Genomic DNA, 19,553 nt, shown 5'->3' with positions numbered 1-19,553 from the left:
TTACACATTTAAAGCTAAAGTGCGAAAGTTCTTGATAAAAACTTTAGTTTTATATTCTCAAATTCGATTAAAAGATTTTTTATTTTAAATATTTAATTACAGATATTTCAAAAAATAGTTAATACATTATTCAATTACGAAAAGTCTCATCTAGAAAGAAAAACAATTTTCTGAAAAGGGTTTTATGAGTAAGAAAGATTCATATGGACTGAAGATTTACTCTATATTGGCCCATTGGTAACGCAAACCCAATTGATACCCGTGTTCTCCCCCGGCGTTAGTCACGTCCGCCATTATCATTTGAAATCTATGTTGGTTTTCGATCTCCACACTCTTCACTTTCCTTTCTTTCTTTCATTTTCTTCTTTTATTGTTCTTTTTCTTGCTGCCCACCAATCGGAACATAGTGAGTGTCCATGAAAGTTGGCCACTGATTCAGCAGATAAAAATGGGTGCAGAGTCACAAATTCCACGAAGCTTAATCCACAGAATCTACGCTCCCTTGGCTAACGAATTTCATTTTGCACCACCGGTCTCTTCATCCAGAACAAACGAACTCGAACTTGTATGTTTCTCTCTCTCTCCCTCTCTTATAGTCATCCTCGATTGCAGTCTTGAATTCAATTTGCATCCTCATTTAATAAATGCGGCAATTCACTTATGTTTCTGCATCTAATTGTTAAATTGACGAAAGGTTCGCGGTGTTCTACGAATGCTGCAAGGGTTTTCTGGTCCCCTGTTCTCTTGGGATAAAAGTGCAAACAGTTTCCGTGCAAAGAGCGGTGTTTACGTTAGCCATCTCTCACAGAAAAGTCTCCACTCTCTTCTCAACCAGTTTATCCACGCCGCTACGTGTCTCCAATCCGTGGCGATTACACTCGATAAAATTGAATCTGCAGTGCCGAAGTCTCCCCCTACTTTGAACGCGTTCGCGTCCTCTGCTTCAGCGTGCCTTCAGGTTTCTTTCTATTGCTTATAGGATATGATCCAACTTTGCACGCGCTATTCTCTCTAGAATTTTCTCTGCTCTGTTTTTAAATCAGGTTTGCTTGGTGTTGCGTAGCGGTTACGGAATCTTGCCTTGAAGGAGGAAACGTCCTCGAGCAATGCAGATGGAATAACCACTCCAACCTTGTTAGGATTGACCAATTCCTTATCGAGGTTTTTTCTTTCTTTAAATTTTAAACTATAGCAGAGTTATGCTTATGTTTGTATGCATACTAGTTGGTTTCCAACTGTTCGTGTATTGGCTTGCAAGAATTTGATTTTAGGAAAGTCAGTTTTTAGATTTGGAATTTTCTCAAATTGTTCTTTTTGAAATGCATCTTTTGAAATGTAGTTTGTTTTGGTCATTGTGAGTTTGTGTTAGTATCTGATGGTCCTTTGCTGAATTCAGTCTTTGCTCAGGGGCTGAATTTCTATTTCAGGTAGTGCATGAGGCCATTCCTGCTGTATACTTTGAGTTTGGTGTGTCTTTACCAGCAGCAGAACTCACTGTTCACGTGCTTGACTATCTTCATAAGAAGCTTGATGAAATGTGTCTGGTACAAGGTGGTGAGGTCGTGACTAATGTTTTGTGCTGTACATCATGTATTTTCTGAACATTGTTCTTGGCTCAGGATGATAAACTTTAGAATCTATCCTAATCACAGGAGGAAGCTAATCAGATGATGCTTTATATGTATGTTGGAAGCTTGTTGCCGTATATTGAGGGTCTTGATTCCTGGCTTTTTGAAGGGATTCTTGATGATCCTTTTGGTGAGGTAATGGTTATTGAAATTCTCATTCTTCTGGGAGAAAGAAGTTCTTTCTCATGTTGGGCCAAAGAGTTTTATGGAAATAACTCATGTTATCTTGTTTATCTTTAACTTAGAAATACAATGAGTTTTCCATTGGTGCAAGAATCGCTAATGAATGTCTTTCAGATGTTCTTTGTCTGTCACTCACTTAATCTTTATGCACAAAAAGAAAAAATCAGCCTAAAACTCCCTCCTCTTTGCACCATTGCAAGCTTTTCTAAGTATGAAATAAGTTAATCTAATCATATACTAAAATATTGCATTGGTTGTGCCATCTCCCTTTTCAGATGTTCTTTTTCACTAATAAAGAAGTCTCAGTTGATGAGGCCGAGTTCTGGGAGGAGAGTTATTTATTAAGAATATTACAGCATAGCAAGTTAAGTTCAGAATTCTCTTCCACAAATTATGGCAACGATTCAACCACAGCATCAGATTACAAGGAAATGGACGGGAGGGATTCCGTCTCTTTGTCTGGTACAATTAAAGGAAAAGAGCCAAGCATTAGAGACCGTCCAGCTTGTCCCTTTTTTATTAACGACTTAGCCAAATCAATAATTTCTGCTGGAAAATCTTTGCAGCTTATGCGCTATGTACCTAATTCCTCAGTGAATTGTACCAAAGAAAGTAATTATGAGGGTGGAAGTGCCAAATGTTTAAACTATGGTTTATATCCTACTCAGAGAATGGCTGGGCTAACCTTGCCGGAAATTTTTTCTGTATCACTAGTTGGACTTCTTGGTCATGGTGACCATGTCTGTAAGTACTTTTGGCAAGAGAACTGGTACGATATTGTAACTGTTTCTTCGCATGCATCTTATGTAAATGAGGAAAAAATAGATAAAGACAATAATGAAAAATTAATTGCTCCACCTTATTTAGAGAAGACTTGGTATAAGTTCTTGATTGATACATTATTTCAGAAAAGATCAGCTGACATAAAGCTAAAATATGAACACATAAATAATGACACATTAGAGCTGAGAGGGGCTAAAGTTATTGAAGATGAAGTGCTACTCTTGGGGTCATACATGGAAAATCCAGTTATAACAGTATGTCGAGAAAATCTCGGAAAGAATGGGAACGCCTTGAAAGCATTGAATTTATCTCGAAAATTCAGCTTGCCTTCATTAAATGATGAGAGTTTAAGAAGAGCTATATTTGGTGCAGAAAGTACTGGATTTTCGGATAGTGAAGGAACAAACTATACTTTTGGCTTTCACTTTGGTGAATCTGAATACCTTCATTCACAGGATGACAGAAAGCTGTTAGAAATGTTATTTCCTTTTCCCACTATTTTACCTCCATTTCAGGTATTTATACTCGGTAGTCTGAGTACCTTTAGATTAGGATGCAGTACTTTGGTATATTGAACAGATATTTGATTTGAAAACAGGATGAGGTTCCTGTGTCAGAGCTCTTACCTTTCCAGAGAAACAGCAGTCTTATTTCTAGAGTTCTTCGATGGATGCAAAATGACCTAAGAACTACTCCACTTCCTCTTGTTATCATGCAGTACTGTCTAACCGTTTACATTCAGAAACAGGTGGATTAAATTAAATCATTTGTCCTTCAAGATTTAAGAGTATAACAATATATAATTGCTATATTTTTAATAGGACAGGTGGATTATATTGGAGTGAATATGCTGTTAAAGTTAATGAATGAATGGAGATTGATGGATGAGCTCGCGGTGTTGAGAGCTATATATTTGTTAGGTTCAGGTATTTGCGTATCATTTAAATTGTTCTCATACTTTTTTATATAATATATTGTTCTTGAATGTTTTTTATCACATTAAGCAGGATTGGTGTGGACTAGGTTTCTCTGTTTCCTGTGTTGATTTATTTCTTGTGCAGGTGATTTGCTGCAACACTTTCTGACCGTAATTTTCAATAAGTTAGACAAGGGCGAAGCATGGGATGATGATTTTGAATTAAACACAATATTGCAGGTAAATTTACTTGATTTTATTAAATTTAGAGTTCATCTAACTTGCTGCGATCTATTATTATAGTTAGACTAGGATATTACATTAATTTATGTTTTGAATTTGTGGAATGGGTTTTCATTTAAATGCTTGATAAGTGACAGAATTTTTAAGATCTCTGGCTAATTCATTCTACAAAGAGGACCATAGCACCCTATCTATGTGTGACTAATTTCATGATATGGGGTTTTTTAATGACTGTATCTGTTCCTTATGCATTGTTTATTTGTCTATAGATATATTTCTTTTTGACTTTATTTGTTATAACCATATAAACTTCCTTGAATGGTATATACTGGATTCAAATTTATTGCAGTGCCATCGTTTCTAATTCTAGATTCCAATTCTACCTACCATACAGGAATTGAACCACTGTAAAAACCATTCTCATCTGTAATGGTTTTATTGTGGAGTTTTTATATAAAGCCCATTTTGTTATTGGTATTTTTGAGGTATATTGAATCAATGGCAAAATGATTGGACATGAAGTTGTCTCACAAAACATCAAACTAAATGCTTGAACAAAAATGGTCAGGCTGTTAAATCATGACTTCTACCTCCTATCTTGGTTTGGCAAATTGGTAGTGAATAAAGGATAGAGTTCATGAGATATGGCTATTGTATATACATGCCATGATAATGGATTGTATTGTATACTCTAGCTTATTTGATAAATTAAGGAATCTTTATATGGCTTCTTTTTTTATACTATTTTTTGTTCGTAATCTATCTATGCTTATCAACTACAGGAATCAATCAGAAATTCTTCTGATTGTATGCTGTTAAGTGCTCCAGATTCATTGGTAGTGACGATAACCAAAAATAGTGTTGACAATGATGAGCAAGCTAGTACAGGTGGTGCTGCTTTGAGTGCTTCTCGTCAAAGTCATGTCAATAGCTTTGGAATTAATGGCCTTGATATGCTCAAATTCACGTATAAGGTCCGTCTTAGTCAGTTGATCTTCCCTTTCTAACTGAATTCCTATTTAAGAAAGAATATGAGGTTCCTTACAAAAGAAAATAAAAGGTATGTTGTAAATTTGGAATTGGCAGGTCCCTTGGCCTCTTGAACTCATTGCAAATACAGAGGCAATTAAGAAGTACAACCAGGTGTCGGGCTTGCTTTTTGGAGTTTTTATCATTTTTCCTTTTGGCCTTTTAATTATTTTCATCGTTCAGATTATGATTTATGTTCCTAATATCTGGTTGGTCTTTTGTACTAAATTTTCTACTTTTAATTTAAATAAATGTCTGGTAGGTAATGCGGTTCTTGTTAAAGGTCAAGCGTGCAAAATTCGTATTAGATAAAGTGCGGAGATGGATGTGGAAGGTACTTCCATACATTATTCCCCGTTTCTCATCAGTGGAGCATGTCCTCCCTCGACTATATCTTTCTTGGAATAAACTTCGCTATCTAGTTTTGTTGTTTATTAAATTCTAGACATTTACCAAAAGGTTTTCGAAACTTCAAACACCATCTGCAGGGTAGGGGATCTGCTACAAACTACAGAAAGCATCATTGGTTAGTGGAGCAGAAACTCCTTCATTTTGTGGATGCTTTTCACCAATATGTGATGGATCGGGTAAGCACACTGCACTAAGATAATTATAAAAGTAATTGCTGCGAGAAGATTTTCCTGCAAAACGTACTATATGAATGGGACATTATTAATTGGCAATTTGGCATTGAACACAAATAATGGTAGGGCCTTCTAGCCTACGAATAGAATTGCTAGATTAATTGCTTTTATTGCCTTCTAATTCCTTTTATGATAATAACACAATGTGATCTTCCCATCCAGTATACACTCTTCTTGCATGGTTCTGCATGTTGTGAAGGTAACCTGAGCATTTCTATCTGTCACCACAATTTCTATGCAGGTATATCACAGTGCATGGCGTGAACTATGTGAGGGTATGGGTGCAGCAAAATCTCTGGATGAAGTCATTGAAGTCCATGAGACTTACATGTTATCAATTCAACGGCAATGCTTTGTGGTTCCTGATAAGCTGGTGATTATCATATCTCTTAATTTGGGTGTTTTTGTTCTACTTTCATTATGTTCTGACTAGAGTATTTATAAATTACTATGGAGCGAGCTTCAATAGTCTTAGCATTCGATCTTGCATTCAGGGGGCTCTTATTGCTAGCCGCATCAACAGCATCCTTGGCCTAGCTTTAGACTTTTATAACATACAGCAGACATTAAGTGGTGGTGGAGCTGCTTCTGCCATCAAAGCAAGGTGTGAGATGGAAGTGGACCGGATAGAGAAACAGTTTGATGATTGCATTGCTTTCTTACTTCGGGTATTCTTCTAAAGAACTTATTTTAACTCTGCCGCTACTGAGTGACTACCAGTTCTATTTGGCCGTACTGAAAATAATTGGTTCTTTATACTATGACTAAAATATATATAGCCAGCATATTTTTACTCATGCAGGTGTTTATGCAAATATTAAAGAGAAACTAGGCACATAAGAAGTTTATAAATCTATGTTATGAGTATTGGTTTAAAAAATGTATAAAACATAATAAATATTCAATTGCAATTGTGAAAATCCAAATTGAAATCATATATTTTTTACATTGTCGAAGTAAAACTATAAATAATTGTCATCATAAATTACTTTCTGTAATTAGATATAGAAATAACAGTATCAATCTCATTGCTTTTTTAAAATACATAAGGAGAACAACTTCTCTGTTTGGTTTACAAATAGACAACATGACTATGTTACACATACTTGTATGTTTCTTTAGTTTTATTGGATATAAATACTTTGACATATTGGACACTTCACCAACATGTGTGGGTGAAGTATTCAAAACTGTGGTATCTGATACGTGAAACAACTAAGAGTATCTGTACATTGTAGGTTTGAATACTTTATAGACACGTATCATTGAAATATTTTAGAGTATTGATACATGAAGCAAATTGAAGTATTGGTGCTTCATAACAAAATTCTCACTCAATTGTGTGCTTGCTATTTAGTGTCACAACAAAGTTGCAATGATATTATAATCTATGATATGCTCTATAACTAACAGGCAGTTAAGAATGTTGATCTCATATTAACGGTAACGATGTCTTCAAGTCTGGGGGATAATAATTTGGACCTGGCCTGTAGAAGTTCAAGTTAGATGAGTTTATTAGATGCATGGTAGCAGTGATTTTGAGGTAGAAAAACTAAGAACGGATATAGATATTTCCTAATTATTAAAAAAGTATTTACCGAAGAATTTGTTCTTTGAAAGAACAAAATTGCGTTATTTAATCTCCGTGACTGATTCCACCTAGAAGGAAAAGGCTTTTGTGACTTTTTTCGTGCCCTCAAAATAACAGTGCTTGTGGAAAAGAACATCATCGAGTAGTCATGGTTGACTACCCAATCAAACATAGTTTAGTTTGGTCCTTGATTTGATATGCAACCATTTATTTTCGTGGATTTTCTCGCAACTAACATCTCCTTACAACATAACCACAACAGTAAAATGAGGTGAGGAATGATTGATGTATATGCTATTTCAATATTTTTTAATAAAATAGTAATTTTATTACAAAATAATGATAGGTTTTGTCATGGAAAGTGATTATTCCATATATTTTTTATATAAAAAAATGGAAGGTACATCATTACGAATCAAAATGTAACATGGTTGTATCATATACAGCTGAGGAATGATTATCCCATTATTTGATTGGTAGCATTTTACTCATTTACCTATCGCATATTCCAAGTAAATTTTTGTTTGCATTTAAGACCGCTTGGCATGCTGAGATTTGATCAGTATCAGAAGAATCTGGTGTACCTTTCATTTCCCCTCCCCCATCAAGGTGAATATCTTTGAGTACTTATATAACTCGTACCCTGGATTTTTCAGGTTTTATCATTCAAATTAAATGTGGGCCACTTCCCTCATCTGGCTGATTTGGTGACCAGAATCAACTACAACTATTTCTACATGTCTGCTAATGGAAATTTGATGACTGCCTCCAGTTCTGGAAGTGTTACTTCAAGGTTGGGGAAGCCTCCTGGGTAGAACTTTTTGATCTTAAGGTGGATTGTCAACTTTTATCTGAATGAGAAAAATTCTGCGCCTGCTTTCATATGTTGTAAGTATTTTTAGAATATCCTCCATTTGCTAGATCTTTGTGCTTAGTGACGGGGGAATTGAAAGCTGCTGTAACCCGCGATGCCTGTAACTGCAGAGCCACTTGTCTGGCAACCTGCATGAATGTGCATAGGAAGATATAATTTCTGTCGTTGTTGTTTGTGAGCTATACGTAGGATCAACTACTTTTTTGTGCAAGCCTGAGTTGGGTGGGTTCTCAAATTAAAATAACCTAAACGTGAGTAAGTCTCGTCCGTAAGATGCGACACAAACGTTTAAGATTGACAACTTTCAACTTTCTTGAATCGTGATGCACACCAGGACGGTAGTGAAATGTGGATCACGACTAAATGCAAGAAATGAAAGATAAGAATGTCGGGGAAGTTTCCAATGGTGAAAATGTTATTGGCCATTGTAATCTTCAACGCATCCAACTGGGGAAAGAAAGATCCTCTATCTCCTTACAGAAGGATAATTACTATTTCTAGATCTGGTCTGTAAATATAATTTATCACTAACAATTATATACTTTATTATGAAATAAAATTGAGTTTAATTCAACAAAAATAAATTTATAATGTAAGAATTATTATTATTATTACTATTATTATTATTATTATTATTATATATATATATATATATATATATATATATATATATATAACTTTATCTCCAATAAATATCGGATATTTAGTACATAGAAATACCATAAGTTTTAAAAATTAAAAAAGAAAGTGTTGATTAAAGTGGACCTATAAAATTCCATGTTGAGTGTTGTAAAAAAGTAACTAGTTAAGTTTTTTTCGGTAAAAGCTAATCATCATATTACCAAATGTGAGGACCAACTAATGCAATATATTTTTATTTAATAAATTATTTGGCTTCAAGTCCTTCAAATATAATTAGATTAAATACTTTGAGAAAGTTTTGTTACATTCTTTTTTATTTCAAATACAATTATCTTCGATAAGAAATATTATTTAAAATTAGTGAAAGCACATGGTTTATATATGTGTCCATTCTTTTATAATAAAAAGAATTAAATTATTGTTATTATAATTATAAAAGTAAAAATAAATATTTTTATAATTTATTGTAGATATTTTTATTCATTTTGTAGGTAATTTTTTATTATAAATAGTTATATTAGTTTAAAAAATAATTAAGTTTAAAAAAAACAAAAATATAAAAGGTAAAATTGATAGTGATTATTTAAATTTGAAAATCTGTCATTTAAAGGATAAAATGACAAAAAAAAAATGCACACGAAAAGAGAGAAAATTTCCTTCATATAATGATGCAGATAAAACGGATATTTCTACCTATAATACGATAATAAAACAAGGAAACGGATATTTTTGTTTTAAAAAATACACATTTTACTCTTATACAGACAACAAATTAATATTTTTTAGAAATTAATGATAAAAGAAAGTAGTTTTTTAGTTACACGTTAATATTTTGTTACATATTTAAAAAGTTAATAAATATGAAAGAATTGAAAAAATATGATGATGAAAGGTGTGAAAAAAATTAAAATAATAGTATTTATAAAATAATGATAATATTATTATTAAAAGTGATAAAATAAGCTTGTAAGACAAAATGGAGATGTTGTCTGAGCTTTGAGGTTGCAACTGATAGACTGTTACAAAACCATACGAAATAAAAAGTCCAAGAAAAGACTGCTTTTGTAGTTTGTGCAATTTTGCCAAACTACTGATCAAAGTACACTCTTCTAGACGAATCAAAATCTATTTCCACATCACTTTCTTCTCTCGTTGCTGATTTTTATGCTACTCTTTTTACCTACCACCAGTAATCAGGTATCTCTTCTCATTAATTCAGATCTTTTAAACTAATAATCAATATAAAAAAATAAGAATAATTGAGCAGAGTCAATTATGTTAAGTGGACTTGGAATTCCAAGTATGAAAATGCAAGAGATTCCAACATTTTCAGTTCCTCTGGAACAAACACTTATCGAGTGCGTTACTACCAGAACTCGATTGAAATCGGAAGCCAACACTGGTTGATTAATGTGGAATGCTGTTATATAAACCATGGGTTATAGTTTTAGTTAGTACCACCCACAGAAAAGAACATGGATTTCAGCAGCACTAGAATGTTGGCACAAGGTGTATTTGTCTTCCTTATGCTTTCGACCATGGCAGAGGGGACAAAGCCCAGAACCATTTTGGTCGGAGACTCCCAAGGTTGGCGTGCAGGCACTAACTACACGCAATGGGCTATTGAAAATAGCCCCTTCCACATAAATGATACACTGGGTAAGTCAAAAACTAAAACCATAAGCATAATTACGTTATAGATTGATTGATTGATGAGTTGAATTTGTTTGGGAGGTGAAGTTTTCAAGTATCCAGCACCAGGAAATTCGACGGTTACGCAGAGCGTGTACTTGCTCCCGAACTTGTGGAGCTACATAACGTGCGAATTCCGAGGAGCAAAGTTGTTGGGGAACGCAAGCGAAGGAGACGAGGAAGGTTTTAAGGTTGCACTGAAGGAGTCGAAGCCATATTACTTTGCCTCCGCAGAAGGCAACTCTTATGACTGTCTTGCTGGTCTCACCAAGTTCATCGCTGTTCCATCTTAATGTTTCTGTTTCTGTCGTCTTTTCTTAATCAAATAAAGTTTATTTTTCACACATTTTAAATTCATTTTGCATCCAAACCAATTTTAACTGAAATTAATATGTAAAACTAAGGTTATAGAAGGTAAAGAAAAGGAATCCCTGCTCTGTGACTGTTCCTTGAAAGCAGCGCAACGATTCGTTTGATAATGATGACGCTTACGCGTTATGAACAAGAGTAATATTTGATAATTGCGTATAAAAATCATAGCCCTTCATTGTACAAATCAAAAGAATTTGTTAAAAAATATATAATTTAAACAATTGATGAATAACATTTGAATTTTTTTATCTGCGAGTATTTTCAGTATTTTAAAACAATCGATGAATAAAAATTGAATTTTTTTATTACGAATCAAATTAAAATAGAGATTATTTATGTTTGACTATCGCAAGTTTGTTTAGATGCTTGCGTATTTCTTTTTCATACAAAGGGCTACCTGGGCTTGGTTACCAGGTGACGCCCAAAAATAATGACTTTGATATTTAAATAAAAAAAAAAAACTTTTTTATCATCATTTAAAAAAAGAACTTTGTTACCTATTAACGATATCTGCATTTTAAAAAATTGTGACACTCAGTTGAAAAGTTTCTTTCATTTAAAAAAGAAGGATGTTATAACCAACAATTAAATAAGAGCAAAAGTGTAGTATTATTTTTATTTCAATTTAATACTTTAAATCATCCGTAAATATGAAGTGAAAGAGGTAGTAAAATATTCATTGGCTTATTTAGTCATCTGAGTTTTTTTTTTTTTTTTTGAAATGCTAAGAACTCAGTATTCATTATATGGCATTGTGAGTAACAGGTGTGTATCTAAAAATAGGAATATATAGTAGGATTTGCGGAAATTGTAGGAAGTTTGTATGCATCATCCGATTCTCTCGATTTTCTATTTTATGTATTTATAATTGTGTGTAACAAAGTCGTAAATGATAGCAGCAGAATGCCATGTTAGTAAAAGACGAGCCTTTTCATTAATTTGAATAGGAACAAGGAGAATTACAAGTTATGAAAATGGAAAGCGTGTATCGATAACGACAAATTCAGATTCTGCTACTTTTATATTTTATTCGTCTTTCATTTCTCATACTCCCGTGAAGTGGATTTCCTTTAAAACATTTCTCTACCAGTTTATCAATTTTATCAAACAAAAAAGGTATGTCGTTAACAAGTTTACAATTAACACAACGTTAATATCATATCTACTTCTTCTTGTTTTTATTTATCACCTATGCACCTCACCAGTTACCACCTTCTACCATCGGTATTAATTCATCTTTAGACATTCCATCCAATAAGCCAAAACCATAACAAAATACCGAAATGCCTGTCGGAACAGAAAACTGCTGTTAACAGCTGAAGCCAGAAGGGTTTAAATTTAATTCCCTGATCCGTAAAATCAAATAGCTCAATAATATATTCCAAAGAGAAAGAGACAAAAACAATTATGATTCATTTAATGAAAGTTTGAGTTATCAGAAAAATTGGAAGACACATATTCCCTCACTTCCCTCGCGATCACATCTCTCATCATATCCCAAAACCCCGCCGGCCCACTCTCGCCCGAGACCCGGTGATCCAGCACGGTGTCCTCGGCCACGGCGGCACTAGACAGACCGGGGGGAGCGAGAGTCAACGCGGTCAACGGGTCGTCCTCGAAGGAGCGAGAAGGAGCAGAAGAAGTGGCTCCTTCGTTGTTGGCGTTGTTGACGTTAATGTCAAGAAAAGCCTTGGCTCTGCGCTTGAGCGTGGAGTTCCAGTGGTTCTTAACGGCGTTATCGGTTCGACCCGGCAGCAAACGGGCAATGGTGGCCCACCTGTTTCCGTACTGGGAGTGGGCGGCGATGATGGTCTCGTCCTCTTGGGGAGAGAAGGGCCGGTGCTGGACGGTGGGGCTGAGCTGGTTGCACCAGCGCAGGCGGCAGGACTTGCCAGACCTGCCTTTAATGTAGCGGCTGATGAGGGACCAGTTGCGGGGTCCGTAGCGGTCGACGAGGCGGGTGAGGATCCGATCCTCCTCGGCGCTCCAGGGGCCTTTGATTCTGTGAGGGTTGGAGTCGGAAGAGGAAGAGTCAGAGGAGGAAGAGGCGGTGGAGGAGGTTCTGTTGATAGCTTCCATGGGAGAAAGGAGGGAGTGTTGTTGTTGGGGTTGGTTGTGTTTATATATAAGGAGAAGAGAAGAAGAGAGTGAAGTGAAAAGGTGCATGCAGAGCAGATTGGAAGAAAAGGGTACTTCCAGGAAAGTGGGGTTTTGTATAGTTGGTGGGTGTTGAAGTCTAACTTGTATGACTCTTGAGATGCGATTTGTTTTCATATCTATACTAATACCAATACTAATACTACTATTATCATCATCAAACGAGCTTTCTCGCTGGCACACTCTGCATTCCTTACTTTCTTTGACCATTTTCTCCTCTTTGAAATTTCCTCACCACCTTCATTTTCCATTTCTTTATTACTACTACTGCTACTACCCTCTCATCAATCATTTAATAATATGCTATTCTACTTTTTAATTATTCTGTCAACTTCTCCTTACTATTTTGGCGCTTTCTTATTCATAACAGTTAGCCTCTATTTAGGCATCCTCAGGTTAGAATAACAAATATATTCTAAATTCCATTTCACACGTATATCGTACGATAAACACTCACCCTATCAAACAGCTGTAGAGAGACACCACTTGTTTATTTTTAACTTTCTTATCATCTCATTTATTATCCATATACATAAATAAATACAATACCTTCCTTTTTCTTATATATATTCTTTCTTAAAATCACCTTACCAGACAAAACAAAGATAACAAATCATCTCCCTTTCTTAACACGGGCCGAAAAATCATTAAAAATAAATGGGATCACATGTTTAGCCTTCTTTCTAAAACCAGAAAGGAAATGTTTTTACTTTTGTATTTTCATTTCAATCACAACCATTTCTTTTATTTTCTATCCTAATTGCAAAATGTTAAAATATTAGGTTATTTATTTATTTGTATATTTGTATTTATTTATTTGTGTTTGTTCCCTCTCTCTCTCTCTCCAGTGCAGGTGTATTTATAGTTATTTGATATATTATTTTTGATTCTGGTATTATAAAAGTTATGTAGTTTATGAACTTAGCATTACTGAAAATAAAAAGATAAATATAAAAGTGAAAAATTGAAGGTGGATAGAATAATAGGTTTAGTAGGGGTGGAAGTGGTGGTTGATTGGCGTTTAGGGGTAGAAGTAGTTGTTAATTGGTGTTTTGTTGGGTGCGTTTAAAACATGAGATGACAGGAAAAGTTGAGCTGTTTAGCACACAAGAAACGTTTTTTATTTTTTATTTTTTTATCTTTTAATTTAAAGAGTAGAATAGAAAGATTACTAAAAAGGAGAGGCAAGTGGGGTCGAAAGGGTTTTTGTTTGGCTGAGGGACATAGAGATACAGCTGTAATGTAAAACAGAAATTCATCTATAACCAACCAAGTAAATCAGTGAAACTGCTGCAAAACCAAAATCTTCCTTTTCATATTTTTAACCAAAATCATATCAAATCCAGCCTGTAAGAATCTCACGTGATTCAAATTCAATCCCTTTGACTTTTCACCCTCTCTCATCAACCCACTTCCTTTATATATATAAATTATTATTACTTTAAACATATTTTTATTTATCATTACTTTTTTACACATTCCGATTGCTACTTTTAAATATAGTTTATTTTATTTCATTAACGGTCTCCCACTTCACGTCATAGAGTTATCTAAACACTGAAAAGATGGACGAAGTGAATTTTAAAATAAATAAAATATTACACCAATAATTATAACTAGATTTTTTTTTATAAGTTTTAAATAGATATACTCCCTAGTTAAAAGTAATTATTGCATGTCGTGTTGAACAAATCATTAAAAAAAAAAAAGAGAAAGTAGCGAATTTGTATATTTGATGTGGCAAATGTTTTTGATGAAGTTGAAGTTGTTTTCGTAAGTAGAGTATAGAAAAATATAAAGCTTATATTAAAAAGTTTTCGGTGAATAAAAAAAGGAAAAAATAGAGTAAAGCGAGTGGTTAAAGGTGGAGTTATTTTTGGAATGATGAGACAGTAGCCGCCCACGTGGCATAAATAAATTGGGTTTGGAGCGTTGTCATCCTAAACAAGGGAAGCAGTTGGGCAGTTGATAAAAACAGCTGGCACCAAACTCTAAGGCACCGACTTCTTCCTGTTCCGTTACATTCTAATTATAACTACATTAATCAAAAACACTCTCCTTTACCCTGTCTTTCATTTAGGAATACAACTCACAAATAAAACCAACTAAATAAATAATATATATTTTAAGCCATAAATACCTCAAAGAAAAAAAGAAGAAAGAAGAAAGACACACGTGATTTTTTTGCTCATGTTTTTTCCGTCCAGTTTTGGAGTGAGCAAGATTATGACGGGACAAAAATCTCTCTCCCCATCTTATCAATTATGCTTTGTTTGACCTTCGGAAGAGAGATTAAAAAAATGAAAGAAAAAATAAAAAAAAAAATTGCAAATTGAATGACTGTGTAAAATGTAAAATAAAAAAGAAAAAAAAAACATGTAGAATGACATATCTATTATTAATAAAGGAAACATTAGTTATATTTATTGTAATTTATCTTACACTAAGGTATAGGAATTTGAATGGTGTTGACTTATGATTGGCTTAGTCGGGTCGGGCGGGTCGGATGAGGTGGAAGGATAGGGTACATGAACGGATAGAGAGGCAGTTGGTAAGTGGGGCCCGAAATTAGCATGAATGTTTGATGCAGATTTAAATGGGTCCGGGTGTGTCCCCTTCCAACCCATTTGCCGGTATAACTGGGCCCACTTCCTTTCTTCAGCGTGTGCTAACTGCTAATACAAATTGCAATTGTCTTCTTCTCTATTCTCGTATCTCCGCTTTTATTATTCTTCGCTCCAAATCCATTTTTTTCCTACTTTTTCATTACATATTACCTATAAATATTTACCACAATTTCTTCTTTTACTTTTAAATTATTAATATAATTCCTCCAAGTCACAAAGAATTGGACACGACCGCATGCCACTCTCACCACTCCCAAGTTATCACATACCCATTCATTTAAAAAATATAAGAAAGTGTTTTTTAAAATATTTTATTTTAATTTATGATGTTCAACGTATCAATTTGCCTTAATCCAAGTTGGATAAACTAATTTATTATAAAGTGTTATTGTAAATCAATCAAGAATTGAGAGTTTTAAATGGTTTCACATTGTATTTCTTGTAATTTTAATTTTTAAGTTCACGTTGATGAAATAGTTTCTGACACTTTTACAAAGCAAAAAACGTGTAGTGTGTAAAAATCGTAAAACACGTGCCGATACGCCGTACTTGCATTTATGTTTCTTACATTAAATTAAAATTGAGAAATTGAAGGTGATATTGGATAGGAAAAGCTAAATACAATTACATGAAATTAGAGATATTAAACTTTATCAAATAATTGTTCAAGGACTAAATTAACCAAACATAATTTTTTTTTTCTTTATTTCATTCTCAATTTCAATTAAATAATAGTTTCATGTTTCTCTTCCATCCTACACAAATATAATGTAATCTGGATCACAAATTATCAACGATTCTTCATATTTTCCGTGCTTAATTACAAATCCCATGATATATTATTATTATTATTGTTGTTGTTATTATTAAAAATCACTATAAGATTATTTTTGAAGTTTCTGTTATATTTTTATCTTAAAATATTGTTTCAATGGATTAAATGTTACATTGAAAAAGTATATAAATTACTTCGATTTCTCATTGTTTAATAATTAAGTTCGATAATAACTTATGTAAACTTTTATTTCATAATTCATTGAAACAATATTGAAATTTATTATTTCTTTTAATATTTAAGTATTCTATATATATATATATATATATATATATATATATATATATATATATATATATATATATATATATATATATATATATATATATATATATATTGTAATTTGAAATAATAAATATATAATTTAATAGATTTTATTTTGTTTGTCTTTTCTTTAATTTTTGTTGGTAATTGTGGGAGAAGGAAAAATATATTGTATTTTTTTCGTGGCATTTCTTTGAAAATCAATTAATAAATTATTGCTCTTCTTAAAGTCTTATATTATTATGATTGTTTGGGGGTCTTATGACAATAAAACTGAAGTAAAAATCTTGTTTGGTGGAAATACTTAAAATATTATAATTGAGTTTATTATAAATCAATTGCATTGATTAAGATAGAATATCATATAAGCAATTGATAGGTTTCACCATGCTTTCAAATTCAGTATTTTGTGCAAAAGTAATTTACGAATTCTTTATCCAAACTCTTTTTCTCGTTTTGGAGTAAAACATAATTGTTATGTGAACAATAACAAAGCTCGCTTGGACCCAATTTCATACCCATTAAGTTTAGGCCCAGGTAGTACGGGCTTTAAATAGGGCATTGATTCTCGCACCTTCACATTTTTGGCCTCCACCTCCCCAATCCACTTTTATTCCTTTTTTTTATTTATATTTTTATTTTTTATTTATATTCCCATTATACCCTTAAGTCTTTTCTTTTACTGTGAGAATGGTTGGTCTGGTGGAAGGAAAGTTGCAACAGAGTTCTTCGTCTCCATGTGATCTTGATTGTGTTTGAAGGCTGGTTGAAGGAGAAAAGTAAGGTACGTAATTAACTGGTAAAAATAGCCTAAATCCTTAAATGGATTTGATCATCCTTCAACATCCGTTTAAGGTAAAACAGATGTCAATGTCCGTCGACGGATATCCACATTTGGCATCTTCTTCCCCCAAAAACTCATAAATCTTTACACAGAAAAACAGTAGAAACCTCACGCACAACACTAAGACGCTATATTACATGCATTTTAAAAAAAAACAAAACAACCAAGCAGAAATACGAAACGAGAAAACTAAACTTTGCAGAGCCTGAAACGAACAACACGCATACATGCGCGAAAACCAGAGGCCGAAACTTTGCAGCAGCAACCATACATGCGCGAAGAAAAATCGAAATGAACTAACCTGTCGAAGACCAACACACAGACACGAAGCACCACTACCACCAAACACACCGCCGCACCGCCGCACCAACACACTGCCGCACCGCCGTTCACACAGGCCGCACACACCAAAAGCTGCACCACCGAAATGCACAAACAAAGAGAACTGCGAGTTGGGAGTTAAAAAAAGTGAAAAGGGGAAACGATGAAGTCTGGAGGTGAGGATGCAGTCTTACAGTGAGGGAGAGAGTGAAATTGAAAAGGAGAAAGTAAGAAATCTAGGATTAGTTAAACAAAAGAGGGTTAAAAAAGTAAATAATATATTAACAAAAGGTTATTTTGATAATATAAAAAAAAATAAAAAATATGGAGAGGTGAAGGGTCAAATACGTGGTGCAGGGATCAACCTCCTTTAAATATTGTCCGTGTTTTGTTGTCTCGGCCCATACATTGGAACAATGCAAAGTCGAAATTTCCGAAGCGGGTGTTGCTCCCTCCACCTCCACCAATGCTCCCACCACCTCCCCAAACTTTTTCAAAAAAATTTTAATTACAAAAGTACCCATTTTTATTTTAATTATATTTATTATTTTGCACAGTCCCACACCCCCCTCCCCCTCCCAATTCTCCCAAACTCATTTTTTCAAATCCGTTTGAAATCACTCCAACTCCGTCCGTCCCAAAAAAATTGTGGCAAAAAAAAAATTGTGGTAAGTATAAGAGCAAATCTTGAAGGGAAGATACGTGACTGGAAAAAAAATTATGGCAAAAAATAATTGTTGGAAAACATGCTTGCTGAATGTATTCAGGTAGAATTCCAGATCGTGAATAGAATTTCTACTTTCGTGAATAGAATTTCTACTTTAATCCTGTAGTTGAATACTGAAAATTGTGCCAAATGAATTACTATGCAGAGTTTCCTCAATCTATTGGTTGACAAGCACAAGGGCATTGATCTTGAGTGGCTGAGAGACGTTCCACCTGACATCATTGTGCTGTATAGGTACCCAGTGTTTGGATGCGGTACAAAAATTATCTCTGGCCTCGACTCTGAAGATGAACTGTCGTTATCTCATCAGCTACGAAGCATATCCTATTCTTCCCTTCTACTAGCGGTGTGCTACCTTTTTCCAAAACTACAAACTTAGTCTCTCTGTTTTCTGAGCTGCAGGCACAATGTTTTTAAACGGTTCTCAACATTCGTGAACGGATGTGGACATCCGTTTATTAAAGGGTAAAAATGGGATGGGGAGGTGGAGGAAGCATTTGTAGGGGTGCAGGGAGTAACGCCCTTCCGAAGCATACCTATGGCCTCTCTTTTTTTCTTTAGGCTTTTAAAATGACAATGATTTCTTTGCATGCATGATTTGGACGTTGTTAAATGGGCCTAACAGGGGACTGTGTCTAGTAATACAATATATTTGATTACTCTTCCGCTCAAATATCTCTTCTGGTATTTACCCAAAGCTGAAATTAAATTGTTAAAGTAACATATTTTCTCACAATTAATCTTAGTGTAATCTTACTCCTGTTTTTGATTGCAAGTGTAAAGAAAAAGCGAATTAAATGTTATCTGTATCATGTTTAAATTGTTTTCATTATATTCAAGATTGTCATCAGAGTGTATTCATACGGATATTGACCATATTTATACTAAGAAGTCTTCTTAATAACTACATTTGTTTCGAAATTCAAAATTTAACGTCCACCTTAATAATGTTATGCACTCAACAATCAACATGTTATTGGTATACCTAAGTTATGTTAGGTATCACTTTGAAATTACGAAGCATAGCACTAAGGTTATAGGCGTTTCATATGAATTAAACTCACCATGTGAAGAGAAAATGAAAGAAAATATGATATTGATCGATTCAAATACAGTGAAAAGAATTAGTTTTCGCAACATAGTTCATTAATATAAACGAATCTTATGATTTATATTTTGTA

General features: G+C 33.8%; 3 protein-coding genes across 6 annotated transcripts; 2 read left to right on the top strand and 1 right to left on the bottom strand.

The window, feature by feature from the left end:
- Nucleotides 1-191: 191 nt before the first annotated feature.
- LOC106762495 (gamma-tubulin complex component 5) lies at nt 192-8,387 on the top strand. 4 transcript variants are annotated; one of them, XM_014646440.2, is made up of 16 exons: nt 197-565; nt 695-958; nt 1,064-1,161; nt 1,397-1,559; nt 1,653-1,763; nt 2,087-3,109; nt 3,193-3,342; nt 3,421-3,520; nt 3,656-3,750; nt 4,536-4,727; nt 4,840-4,896; nt 5,045-5,116; nt 5,271-5,369; nt 5,668-5,799; nt 5,921-6,094; nt 7,674-8,387. In XM_014646440.2, the coding sequence occupies exons 1-16, from the start codon at nt 449-451 to the stop codon at nt 7,830-7,832; spliced, it is 3,006 nt and encodes a 1,001-aa protein (XP_014501926.1). In that variant the 5' UTR covers nt 197-448; the 3' UTR covers nt 7,833-8,387. The 4 variants fall into 4 exon arrangements, with proteins under 4 accessions (XP_022636707.1, XP_014501926.1, XP_022636708.1 ...); XM_022780986.1 differs by lacking the exon at nt 7,674-8,387 and having other exon boundaries at nt 192-565; nt 5,896-5,989; XM_022780987.1 differs by lacking the exon at nt 197-565 and having other exon boundaries at nt 851-958; nt 1,044-1,161; nt 1,428-1,551.
- Nucleotides 8,388-9,938: 1,551 nt separating this feature from the next.
- Nucleotides 9,939-10,526, top strand: LOC106760467. Its single transcript, XM_014643896.2, has 2 exons — nt 9,939-10,192; nt 10,274-10,526. Exons 1-2 carry the CDS (start codon nt 10,009-10,011, stop codon nt 10,516-10,518), a joined length of 429 nt encoding a protein of 142 aa, XP_014499382.1. The 5' UTR covers nt 9,939-10,008; the 3' UTR covers nt 10,519-10,526.
- Nucleotides 10,527-11,987: 1,461 nt separating this feature from the next.
- On the bottom strand, nt 11,988-13,202 carry LOC106761536 (transcription factor MYB4-like). Its single transcript, XM_014645094.2, has one exon. It carries the CDS (start codon nt 12,962-12,964, stop codon nt 12,014-12,016), a length of 951 nt encoding a protein of 316 aa, XP_014500580.2. The 5' UTR covers nt 12,965-13,202; the 3' UTR covers nt 11,988-12,013.
- Between the last annotated feature and the right edge of the window lie 6,351 nt (nt 13,203-19,553).

The sequence above is a fragment of the Vigna radiata genome, chromosome 5 (assembly GCF_000741045.1).
Source record: "Vigna radiata var. radiata cultivar VC1973A chromosome 5, Vradiata_ver6, whole genome shotgun sequence".
In the NCBI taxonomy this organism is placed as follows: domain Eukaryota; kingdom Viridiplantae; phylum Streptophyta; class Magnoliopsida; order Fabales; family Fabaceae; genus Vigna; species Vigna radiata.
Note: the sequence above shows the minus strand (reverse complement) of the source record. Positions and strands in the feature narration are given on the sequence as shown.

Bases quoted from the DNA above. Each gene is read 5' to 3' on its own strand.
- LOC106762495 (XM_014646440.2), top strand. From the start codon at position 449: ATGGGTGCAGAGTCACAAATTCCACGAAGCTTAATCCACAGAATCTAC. The intron at 3,343-3,420 runs GTGGATTAAATT...TTAATAGGACAG, and splicing joins CCGTTTACATTCAGAAACAG to GTGGATTATATTGGAGTGAA. The intron at 6,095-7,673 runs GTATTCTTCTAA...TGGATTTTTCAG, and splicing joins GCATTGCTTTCTTACTTCGG to GTTTTATCATTCAAATTAAA.
- LOC106760467 (XM_014643896.2), top strand. From the start codon at position 10,009: ATGGATTTCAGCAGCACTAGAATGTTGGCACAAGGTGTATTTGTCTTC. The intron at 10,193-10,273 runs GTAAGTCAAAAA...TGGGAGGTGAAG, and splicing joins CCACATAAATGATACACTGG to TTTTCAAGTATCCAGCACCA.
- LOC106761536 (XM_014645094.2), bottom strand. From the start codon at position 12,964: ATGGTCAAAGAAAGTAAGGAATGCAGAGTGTGCCAGCGAGAAAGCTCG.